Source organism: Lepisma saccharinum, chromosome 5 (genome assembly GCF_977018435.1).
Source record: "Lepisma saccharinum chromosome 5, izLepSacc3.1, whole genome shotgun sequence".
Taxonomy (NCBI): Eukaryota; Metazoa; Arthropoda; class Insecta; order Zygentoma; family Lepismatidae; genus Lepisma; species Lepisma saccharinum.
In genome coordinates, this window is record NC_139233.1 from 87125043 (window position 1) to 87138351 (window position 13309).

The 13309-nt window shown below is 37.4% G+C and overlaps 1 protein-coding gene across 1 annotated transcript in view; it reads right to left on the bottom strand.

Annotated features, from left to right (window-relative positions):
• Positions 1-13309, bottom strand: part of LOC145987927 (cytochrome P450 4C1-like) — a 125764-nt gene that overhangs the window by 107170 nt on the left and 5285 nt on the right. The window contains exon 2 of the mRNA XM_083122746.1: positions 1182-1288. Within this exon, the coding sequence (XP_082978872.1) occupies positions 1182-1288 (107 nt within the window). The remainder of the gene's footprint in view (positions 1-1181; positions 1289-13309) is intronic.

Sequence of the window (13309 nt, forward strand, 5' to 3'; positions counted from 1 at the left end):
AATAGGAGACAAAATGCAGTAGGTGGGCCTATCAGGCACTATCTTTGAATACGTGTTATTCGAGACACTCACGCCAATGAGAGTGTATAATTGGTTGGTAATTATGGTAATTTTGGTAATTATTATAATTAATGAACAACTGCACCTCCATAAACATAAAAGCATTAAAGAAAAATTATTATGTTTTTTGTAAGTTAGTGAATGGTAAAATATGTGTGTAACAGTCAAGCAATAATTGGCTCGTACTTCTTATTAATGATGACATTTTTTATAATTATCATAATTAATAAATAACTGCACATATATAATGAACAAAGGAATCAGTGATTCAATAACAAAATGGTATCTTGAATTTTAATCCTAGAAAAAGTGTGGGAATGTGAGAACCCCCTCCCTCAGGTAATTCAAACGAATTCGTAAATCATATTTTTAGACTTTGTGTACTTTCGCAATTTCATGATTATGTGTTAGTTTACTTTGTTAATCAATAAAGAATCGTATGCTACGGGGAAAGATTAATAAATTTTAAAGCAAGTCATGCATATCGAAATTCAGATTACTACTGATTAAATGTAATTTTAGGGAAATGAGTTCTTGCTGTAAAAGATTCTACTTATTAACCATAAAAATAAAAATCCAATAAATAATTTTCTTAACCCACTACTATAATTAACATATAAATTGAAGGAGTGCATGAGCAAATAGAAGGACATTTTAAAATAAATACATACAATTCTGATATTTACAAACTAAAATTTAAATAAGTGTCATTGTTTTCAGTACATTCTATTCTACAGGTCTGATAATAGGCATTCCTCATTAATTAAGGAGTCTCGTAGGTAGTGTTTTTATGCAATGAAATAAATCCCTTTATTTCAGTGAACAGTGTGCTCGTATGCTGCAAAATATATTGCATGGCTCTTTTATGTTTTATGGAAAGGTTTTTTTCATTGTGTAAGGAAAGGAATTACTCCTTTGAAAAAGAGAAGACAAAATATTTAAAACATATGAGTTGTACTCATAACAATAAGTAAGTTCAGAAAATCACTACATCACATTCCACAGATAAATATCATGGTTAACTGAAAGTTCAGTTGCTTCTGTGTACCAACTTGAGATAATGTTAACAACCGGGTTAAAAAACCAAGATTTTCGTGAATATAATATAACTATTGACTTACTTCTATTACATTAGGATCGGTAGTGATAAGCATAGGTTGTGGTCCAATCCAAGCTAAAAGCGTATCCCCATAATAACGTGTAAATCCATTTATTTTTTTGAATATCTCTGAAAACAAAAACAAGAAAGCAAACGAAACGATTAACTTATGATATAACTACTACCGTATATGAAGAGTCGCTCTCTAGGGTGTCCTATGGTCTATGCTGAAACATTCCCATATATTCCTAATTATTCTACCTGACAATAACAAAATAATAATAATAATAATGCATAGAATTAACTTACTATACAAATAAGTTTATGTCACTCATAACTATGGTGGCTATAATATTTTAACCCAAAGAAGGGACATCTCAAGGAGGTTAGTTAATCCATTCTGTAAAATTGGTTAGGATTAATTTTAAAATTATTGTTATTAATATATTATTACTATTATTAGTTATTAAAGTATGGATCACATAGATGCTACATCATAAACAAGAAATGAAATATGATCTCTCGTTGTCAAAAGCTGTTAATTATTATAATCTCGGTGTGACTTACATAGTGTTCTGCTTCCTCTCACGCCCAACCCTGTGGCCGAGTGGTTAGCACATCGCGCTGCGACGCCAAGGGTCCCAGGTTCGAATCCCGATCGGGCTTGGTTGTTTGTGAATGTCCATTCATCAATTTCATCATTTCAGCACTCATCCCCATCTTCGCAAATTAGCCAAGAGGCACAAAACGCGAAGTAAAATAAACTAAATCAATCAATCAATCAATCAATCAATGCTTCCTCTCATGTTAGTCCTGCGATGAAGTCGAGGAATACCAGAGTATTTGTCAGAAACAAACAATATCGGGACAAATAGTATCCTTTAAATAATATGGGACAGGCCTCTGAAACTAGACTCTCTCGGTCAAAACCGGACTTATGGTCGCCCTACTCATAACTCGATAAATCTTTTACTTTCATATTTGCTCCCTTTCCTGTCTTTCAGGCTAATCGAGACTATGAGGAGAAATGAAGACTAAAATTGATAAACGCTGTAAGTGCCACAATAAGTTAAACACCGTTTTCCACATTAAACTGTGAAATGTGCCATGCTTTATAATGTGGTAAACGTGAAATGTGGCTGGTAGCCCTCTAAGTAGTTCAAAGGTCGTGTAAGGAGGTCACTAGTGTGCACGTTCTTAAGGGCTGATGTGCGGAACGATGCGATTTCCCAACACTTTCGCTTGTGGCACTTACAACGTTTAGCATTTTAGTCCTCAAATTACGATTAGATTACATTGATGAATGGACACTTACAAGGGATTGCCGTGTTCACGGGAAGTCTTGGACCGAAGTGACTCATTTTCATTCAACTGGAATTGAAAATATCTTGGACAAGTTTATTCTCTCACAAGATCATTACTGATACGTGCTTTCTAAGCGAAATTTAGTAAAATTATCCTTCGTCAAGTTTCAGTCAGTTAACTCTCATATAAACCCCGCTATATGGTTTAAAAGTTGTATAAATAATAATAAATAAATGTATTACTACTGTTTGATTTAATTGTGAAACGGTACAGAAGTAATTACCATTAGATTAGAAATTGTGGATACTCGTGTTTGGACTACAATTAAAAATTAACCAGTAGACCTACATAAAGACGAGTTACATGAAATTTTGGCTTATTCAATTCTACGTTAATCTATTGTAACCACCTTTTTTAGTATGCCTTCTAATTTTTATTGTCGTAAGAACAAAAAATAGTTCCCTCCGCGCTTTTGAAATTCTATAAATATAAAACATTTGGTCAGATTGTGATTATATTTTAATACGGCGCAGGTAGAAAAGTTTTATATACAATCCATAATTCTCACATTTCTTAATTGGACAAAAATTGTCTTAATTGACAATTTTGTGAAACAACATTTTCTTAGTATTGAGTAGTCATAAAAATACGATCCTCGTCTTGTTTTCAAAACTCTCTGCAGCTATTTTTAAACTCATATGGCGTAACCGATCTTACACAGATTAAAAATATTCAAATGCGTTGAACGTGGCAACACCGCACGCGCTGTCGCTACCCGACTCGCATAGACAGCCGGCATATTCATTCCATAGTTCATTACACATTGCTTTTAAGTCTTAACAACACTAATACCAATGCAATACCAATACTAAGAAAATTTGTTTCACAAAATTGATAACATTCTTTTGTCCGACTAAAATAGGAAAATTAAGAATTGTATTTAAAACCATCTTACTTGCACCAGAATAAAATTGCATCGTTATCGGCCCACACGTTTTTATTTTTTATTATTTAGAGGAGACCGGGGTTCGTTGTGACAATATGAGGATATTTTTTTCTTTGGCTTAAAATTTTCTTTATTTTCATAATTTTTTCGTCTTAAATGCAAGTGTAGCTATACATTATTTTATATGTTAAAATATATAAATATATGAAGTAGATATTTTTTGACACAACATACTGACGTTGAAAGATTCTTCTTTTTCGTAGTTACAAACTTTTTGTTTGCATTATCTCCCAAACAAGGAGAATTCAAACCACACTAATACATTATACTACCGCACTATATTATATTATAATACAGTGTGGCACTGGTTACCTCCCTTCATTTTTGCTGTCAGAAAATTTTATAAGGAAATAGAAGCTGTTTAAACTGAGTTCAAAACAATTGAATGAAGCCTAAAGTGAGAATCATAGAACTTAAGACCTTCTGTAAACAAAAGCACGTGTACCCTAACAGTGTTGCAAATTCATGGAAAAAATATAATCCACATAGCCTACAAGGTGTAAAACATTCCATTTGTCAACAGATGCGGAATAAGCAGTGTATGACTGAGTGATGACCTGTTGAAAGTTATTGAATGTATGTTAAAAAAGAAAGTTAAAAAAATTTACATCTTGCCTGGTGGCCGATTTTTAGACTCATTACCGAAGTTTCCTGGCTCGAATCCCGGGATGGGTGTTATTTGTGAGTGTCCCTTCATCAATTTCATCTGACGATCACTCATTCTCATCGTCGGGATTAGCCAAAAGTGGAAGAAAAGCAACGCTAAATTAAAAAATCAAATACAAAATGTACATCTTATCCCCAGAAGTAAGACGGTTCCGTACCAAAGGATTAATTTTTTCTCATATTTTACTAAAAAACACCTTGCTAGAAGAATGTGACACATGAGATAAATTACGGTTTGAAACCAGGGTTTCTTCATTAAATTTATTTGATGTTGGAAAGTGTTATGATTTATTATTATAGATAATGAAAGTAACCTAATGCATATGATTTGATTGACTAAATTAATAAGTATGCAGCAAAGACACCAAGGGAAACTAAAACAGCAACTTAGAGAAGAATAGAAGTTGGGAAAGAAGACTGTAGAATACAGAAATATTTTGAGGCAGTCATATTTTATTGTACGCTACATATAAAATAAAATGCATATTTGGGGGGTGAATTTTTAAATATTGTCACATTTTTCTTCTCTCTTGTTGTGAGGTGTTCATTTTAAATCAACCTCCCTCACCCTACGGCCTGCCCTCCTTCACCCGCAAAAGTATTCCGGAGTGTGAGGGTGTCACCATCCGGATGGTGAACACCTCTGTATTATAGATCGACTCCTGCGTCCCACCCGCTTCCCCTTCCCCATCCCCGGAGGATCGTCACTGACAATGTGAAATCACACTATCATATGCCGACAATCGACATACCACTTCCGTTTCTGTACTTGACTTAGTGAGAAGTATTGTGGTTGGCAACAGCCTAATAACGGATTTCTTCCGCATCATGTAGTCCGTTCTATGAAAGTACGCTAATGGAAGGGAAACGTGTAAATTACATTGGAATATACATTTTAAAATATATTTTCATTAAAGGTTTCTGTTTATAATAATAATACGTGATTATTGTATAAATTACAATCGATCACGTGAACAGCAATAAAAAGCGTCAGTTTCGAACATGGCGACTTCCATGCGAGCAGGAAGGTCTCCCGTGTTTTCAGAGTAGTCTTTCGGAAATACAGCCGTTTGAAAAGTGGCAAGAAGCAGGTTGTTCTTAACGTTTATGCGACGTTGTGTCTGTGCTATCCTGAGCAAGCAGTGAAGTTGGTGTCCAAGTGTAATTGTGTCTCTGCGTCTTTGTGTTTTTGGTGTGGTGAAAGAAAGGAAAACGACCGGTCAAGTTGTGAGTCCCGCGAAAAAAACACGTTGTTGCTCGTATAAACAAGTAAACCGATTTTGAGGTAAGCGCAATACAATGCGAGGTGCTTTCGTATTCTGTCAATCAAAGAGACGTTCTGTCCACTGTGGAGAAGATGTTGATAGTGATGATTGATGACGATCTCCCCAATTTTAGCAGTCGACGTTAAATCTCCTCTTGTGCCACGTTGGGTTTTTTTTTTGGGAAGCAAATTTGACAGACCGTACTCTGACAGGATGATATCTAACGCCGAAAATGCCTCAAGTTCAAAAAGGAAGTACTGAATCAAGGTAAGAAAATACATTACTTGCATGAGACGTACGTAAATAATGTGCTTATTATCGTCTTCTTGTTTTCTAGTGCACGAGAAACCGAGAGAAAGATAAACAATCTCTTTTTATTCCCCGGCTTATCTTTGTTTAGCTTCTGCTAAAACTGGCGGCATATTTGTTGCACAAAGGAGAAAACAATACTCCACATGTCAACAATGTTGGGCAATAATTTGGTGGAAATAAAACCAAAAGGCTTGAATTACTGAAACGAATCTCTCTCTTTCTCTCTCTCTCTCTCTCTCTCTCTCTCTCTCTCTTGTATAACTTTGGCGCTGTTATACTGAGAGAGGAGGGGGAAGGAGGATCTGTTACCCCGTGTCAGATAAATTGAAATTTTGGCGTAGAAAAATATGTTCATTCTTGAACAAGTACACGTATTTAATCACTTATAGAAAATTTATTATACTTCAATGTGTAGATTATCAGTTTAAATAAGAATACGTTTTTCCATGTTACCTAAAATTAAAGGTTGGGAGTGAGTAGCATATGATGGCCGCACCATTCACGAACAGCTGGCGCGGAGTGATACGTTACTCGAAGTGAGACGGTTGTTTACAGAAGGTCGGAAGGTTCGTGATTCTTACTTTAGAGTCTTGTTTGTTCCAGATTTCCATATGTTTTTATTACGTATTAAAAACTATCGGAACTCTCGCAAAGTAGTACAAAGTAGTACTAAATCCTTTTTCAAATATTTTAATCAGAAAATAGTTACTAAGAACTATTCGTTTAATTATAGAATAACATCATCAAGTGAAAATAGTATGTTATACATAAATGTAAATTCACTAGAGGGTCAAAATTCAATGCAAAGCAAACGAAAGAGAATTACAAGAGAGAATTTTATTTGATATCATTAAAAACTGTCACTTAGATATGTAAAAATAATAGTTTCATTGTTTTTTTTCGATTCATGTGGATTTTATCCTTGCTGCCATGAATTCATAGGGTTTTTTAAACCAACATTTTCCAACATGTACTTACAATGAAATTCCATTACAAAGCCTATTTGCAAAACATGTGGTCATTAATGTTATGTATAGAGAACGGCTAATGTGCAGCACCGTTCCAAAAATATAGCTGTACGTACGATCGTTTGATGTATGTATAAACCGCAGCTACAGTTACAGGCAGCTCTCGGGAAGAAGCCCCGGAAGAAGTAACACAGGATTTATATTGTGCCCCATTTTTTTCCCTGCAGGATTGGCGTATCACATGTTGTAGTAAAAACATTGCGGTTATTGAATATGGAGCGCTACATGACGGTGGAGCGAGTGACGATCGTTAAAATGCATTTGAAGTACGGAGACTATGGGCAAATTACGTGGCATTTTCTGTAGGAGATGAACCCTAAATGAAACAACTGTGCGACCTCACACCATGAGAGGGGTGTAAGGCCTGCTCCTTCCACGTAGTGCACCCAAAAGTCAACCTCACTTCCACGTAGTACAACCTGGACTTCGGACTAACGATTCTCTGGCGACTGACCCCATGGCCAGTATAATTTTGCTTGTGTTGTCCTGTGTTTTGTCCTTATTTGTGCTGAGTGCTCCTTTACAGCCTCAGCTTGTAACGAAAGTCAGAATATTTTATGATTTTAGTTATGCACGTTAGAGTTGTTTTGTGTAACGATAAGGGGCTGGCCCCCGTATAATGTGACGGGTGCAAAATAGCGTTAGTGCTGACGCACCCAAAATTTTAAATTCAAATTCACACCGTGCGATATATTTTTTTGGGGGGGATTCATTAAGTCTAAAGTTTATGCTGCGAAAATAAAAACGATTCCTGACTTAAAACCAGAAATTAAAAGAGTTATCGACATCATTGAGCTGCAGTTAAGCAAAAAATTGATTCAGAATTTTGTCAATAACATTTGAGTGTGTCAAATGCGTTGTGCAGAACATTGGTCAGATATCCTATTCCACATTTAATGGCAATGTTTACGCTTTCGAATAATGTAATAACTTACCCAACTAATAAATATATAAAAGGTTTTTTCCTTAACTTAAATCCTGCGTTTCTTTTGGGGTACCCTTTATTTTATGACATGAAATCAAGTAAATAAACACACTTGTAGGACCTTTTTGCACATTTTTGTAAGATTAGCACATTTATACCCTTTCTATCCCCTCTTTGATGCTTCAGTACCTTTCCCTTACTTTTCTTTAATTCTTTATTAATAAATTAGACAGAAAAATAAATAATTTTCAGTCTTCTTGAGCAGCTTTATAAAATCCTATAGTCTCATTTTGTAGAGAAGAACAAGAGCTATAAAATAGTATAGTAATGTAAATGATATCATGTGTACCATAAATTATATTATTTTCTACAGTGTTGAATAAAGAATGTTAATGTAACTGCTTTAGACCTGAATAGAGGCACTTTTTTGGCGCACCTTTGAAAACATTTTCAGAACCGATTTTTCCTTTTCCCGACCATACTTTTGCACCTTAAAATCCGTTCCCTAGTTATGTGTCTGTATATTGTAAATAAATAAATACGGGAAATATAATTTGTTTGTAGTCCTTCGTGTTTTTCAATAAACAGATCGAGGGAGTGCGACTGAAAAACCAACGCTGTTGGACTCTTTTTTAAGTACATGGTACAGTACCATGCCGTGAAGGCATATAGGGGAAGTGCCATTCATATATCCAAAAATCTAGTGGATTATAGAACCACTTACGGAAATAAATGTAGAGCGAGAAATAAAACGCACTAAGTTAAAATTGAGCACCACACAAAGTAAAAAAGAGAAAGAAATAAGAAAACAAATTCTAACACTTTGCAAGAATATTTACTCCCCTTGTGTATACTTTTGTAGATATAAGTTTTGTGTGTGTATATATTTATATTTGTAGTGCATTTTAGAAAAGTTAGGATACTTAGAGAAATGGCGAACCAATATAACGAAAAACCGCCAACATTATTTGCAAACAACCCACAGGAGACGGGCATCTTTTTCATTTACTATGACTTTTGGGCCGACAAGTTAGGATGGAACGGGGAACAAAGAAAGGATTTCCTACCGTTCGTAGTACAAGATGTAGCTCGTGATTGGCTAAGAGACTTCCGCAGTACCAAGGATGGAATTATGAAGATGTTAAAATCATGTTCACCCATAACCTACGACACATTGCAAACTGGATGGATGTTGAACTGCTACATGAGGTCAGCCGGGTGGCAGGCTGCGTATGATGACTCCTGCGGCATGTTGATTGCTCGCTGACGGATTGATGGGTGACTGGCTCCATGAGGAACTGCCGAAGAGATGCTTGAGAAACAACGTGAGCGTAGCATGGCCAAATGGTGACGTTGTGCAAGGGGGAGCCGCCGACAGGCGTAGGGATGGGGAAGTTATAACAGAAGGTGTTCGCCTAATTGCGGAAGAGTAAATGTCGGTGTCGAAGGTGACATAAGTGAATTGACAGGGGTGGGTAGACAGTAGCCATCATCGAAGGTGATATGTGTGGGGAGAGGAGCAGCTAGTCTAGTGGGAGTTTTAAGTTGACCAAGAGTGCGAGGGGCTGGTGGGGAATGTGAGGGACGTTGAGATACAGCAGCTAAAGAAATAGGAGAACTAATAATAGGGACGGAACATGTCTTAGGAGGAGATGGGGTTTGCCTGTGTCAAGAAGTTCGACGTGTTAGACGTAAGTACGTGTATGTAATGAAATACAAAGAATCAGGAGAGCTATGAAAATTAAGAAGAGATAGGAGGTAGTATGTGCAGGAGACTTTACAAGGTCATGAGGAGTAAGTGCACGAGCCTTAGAAGTAAAACATAAGAAAAGGGGAATGTGGAGAAATTTAAATTGGTATATGACACCTAGAGTGAGACATGTGAGCCAGACAAAAATTATAACGATAGGAAAATCCGCGTGTCTGTAAAGTGGAGTTATAGGAGGGATGTCAAGAACTTTATATTGTGATAGGTTAAGGTGTGGGATATGAAATGTCCATTCTTTATGATAAAGAGCCGTTGCATTCACAAGGGGAGAAATTTTATAATGGGTGTAAAGTAGAAAATTGGGATTGTTGGTCCAGGCAGCAGGGAGGATATGAATTGTTCGGTGGATTGTTGAATGATCGAAACTACAAGGAAAGATAGCATGAATTTTGATATCGGAAGTGATAAGTACATCTGTACGGGAAGCCACGTGTAACAATACTCTACCGGGTTCGTTAAAAGTAGTAAGATTATAATGTAAAGCGGAGCCATTAGAATAGAGAAAGGTGATGGTGAGAGGAGGATTAATTATTGCATATACATTTAAATCTAATTTGACCACATCGGTGAGGTGGGATTCGTGACATGTGTAGGTACACACATTCACCGTATCGGCCACGGTTGTTGCTTGAATCAATTTGGAAAAACAGAAACTTCATAGACGAGTTCATGAAGAGATTGAGAATAGAACGAACATGCCCTAGGACAATTCAAACTATCTGGGACAATAACACGCCATAGGGAGCCCATTTCAACGGAAACTTCAACACAGAAGAAACAACTTTCCAGGAAAACCAACAATACTCTCCGAGAAACGTTGTTCAGAGGCCATAGGCAAAAAGGCGGCTAGGAAACCAGGTCCTCAACAGTATCCGGACGGACGGACAACAGAAGAAGGAAAGGGGAAAATTCATTTTTTCATCAAATCAAGAGGTTTAGAAACGACAAGAGGAAACGAGCATTGCAGCAGTTTCAACTTTCTCGCCAACATAGGCATTCTTCGAGAGTATATTGCGAAGCAACAAATTCCAAGGATAACGCATTTCCACCCAGAAAAAACAATCAACAAAATCTAAGACAGCGTGGAATTTACACTTCATTTTCGGGAAGACATATCTCGAACAATAAACACCTAATTTCACCATCACGGAAGCGCACAGTCACAGTTCGAAGCCCGGAAACTGAGAGCACAGCGTCCGACCAAAGTCCACCGTCAGCGTCTTGCAGCAATCTCCAGAACATGACGCCGCACACGTGCCCAGGAAGGCGAGAGACAGCAAGGTTGATTAGCAAGCAGAATCAAGACCTCGCAGCAATATGACGTGAAACGTAGAAAACATAACAGAAAAAAATAAGGACATTTATTGTCCTATTGGACATAACTGAAGGATGTATAACGATCGCCGCAAAATTCGAAATGGGTACAATACGGACAATCGTCGATAGTGGAGCTACTATTTCCATTGTGTCAAGACACTATTTACACAAGCAGCCCCGCCTAATAAATAAAATAACATTATTCATGACCGCTGATAGCACTCATGTTTCTTCAAATCATCAAGTGAAATTAGGATTCGAAATAGGAGGGAAACGTTTCCTACACACATTCAGAGTTGTCGATACGCCATTGCCACAACTCCTTTTACGAAACGACTTCTGGATCCCACAAAGACTCACTCTGGACCAACCAAACAAGATAGCGCATATTACGCATTTCGGCCAGAGGATAGAACAAACGTCAGAAGAGAAAACCGCAGAAATTCCAAAACTATCAACGCTGACTAGCCAAAGATTCTCTCAACAATTAAAACCAATGTATGTTCTGGCTAGAGACACCACAATAAAACCAAGGGCACACCAGTTTGTGACTCTTAAGCTGCACAACAATTACGATAATAAAACATTTCCAGTCTTCTCTTCAAACAAAACACTAACTAAGGGAAAACAACTTATCATTCCTCATGCATTATTGGAAATTGATAATCCAGTTGTAAAGATTACAAATCCGTTCACACAGCCCATAAAATTACTGAAATGACAGAAGCTCGGCAAGGCAGAAGAACTGCTGGAAGTCATTCCAGACACGGACTCCACGGAACACTGGGAATGTTTCAGGGCAACCGTAGATGAGGACACGCTGGAAAAGTTATTTGACCCCAGTCGAAAACTAACTGAGGATGAGAATAAACGAATAGAAGAAGCCATGAATATAATGGACTTGAATATGATAGACATCAGTAAGGAAGTATGTAGATGACAAATACCGGGCAAGAATACACGAAAATGTGTATAAATTTGCCGACACGTTCGCATGGGGGCCAAAACAAATTGGAAAATGCGAACTGTATGAACATTACATTCACTTGAAGGACGAAAATTTAGTATTTAAGAGACAATGCCGCCTGCCAATAGCAACACAACCTCAGGTTAGCCAACAAGTTCAAGACGAGGGTGTAATATCAAAAGTAGAATATTCTCCCTGGAATAGTCCTATCCTCCTAGCCAAAAAAACATCAGGCAAATTACGTTTTCTAATCTACCTCCGAGCGGTGAACTTGAAAACCCACACCGATTTCTTGCCGATGGAAACAATTGATTCAATTCTCACGAGAGTAGCAGGTCACAAGTACTATTGTACAATGGTCATCCAATCAGATTTTTTCAGTGTGAAATTAGATGCAGAAAGCAGGGACAAAACAGCCTTCACGATCCCAACTATGGGAAGATTCGTCTTCAACTTTACCACACAGGGGACAAAAAAGACTTCCCCTTTCGCAGTAGTAAGGGTGACTCATTTGACATTGGGTGACATCCCCCCTTCCCCCCCGAACAACTAAGGTGTTACGCCGACGATATAATTCTGTTCGGAGATAAGCCAGAGCAAGTTCTCGACACGCTGGATCTAGTCCTAGGGAGAATAAGACAAAGTGGGTTTCTCATATCCCCATCCAAGTACAAATTTCTCTACTCCGAAGTAATATGTTTGGGGCACAAACTGACAACATATGGTTAATCAATCTCGCCAAAGGTTCTGGAAGCTGTCCAGAACTATGAGAAACCAAAATCGAAGAGAGAAATAAAATCATTTATGGGACTAGCCTCGTACTGCAGAAAATTCGTAAAGCATATCCTCTCACAAAACTTTTAAGGAAAAGTGAAGACTTCGTTTGGGAAACTGAACAGGAAGAGGCGTTCAACAAATAAAACAAATGCTAATCACAAGCCCTGTACTTAGAAAATCTGATACCAAACATGAAGTTCACATCTTTACCGATGCTTCTAAATTTGCTGTAGCTGGAATTCTGACACAAACAACGGCAGAAAAACCTAATGAGTACCAACCCGTGTGCTACACATCAAGTACGTTGTCACCAAGGGAAGCTTCGTGGAACTCAATGGAACTTGAATTACTTGCACTCCTACACACCATCAAGAGCTTCCGATACTACCTCCTATACAGGAAGTTTTACGTCCATACAGACTCTGGGGCGCTGACGCATTCTCTTACGGGGAAGCTCTACAGATACGCCATTACCCTGGCAGAATACGATTTCGACGTGATTCACATCAAGGGAAGCATCAATACAGCGGCAAATGCGATTAGTAGATTTTCTAATGTACAGGGTGACAAACAATCGGAAACACCAAAGGTTTTTGTAGGAGCCACAGCCACACACGAGCATGGAATTCGACCTAACGGAAGAACAAAACAAAGACAAAACAAATAATTTTAAATCTGAACGAGGGCCCACGAGCAGATCCACATTCCCTCAGAACATTTTTCAACTTGAGATCATAAATGGAATTCTGTATAGGAAAATCAAGGCAGCGAATGAAACAAAGAAACTTGTTTGCATTCCATCAAGCATGAAAAT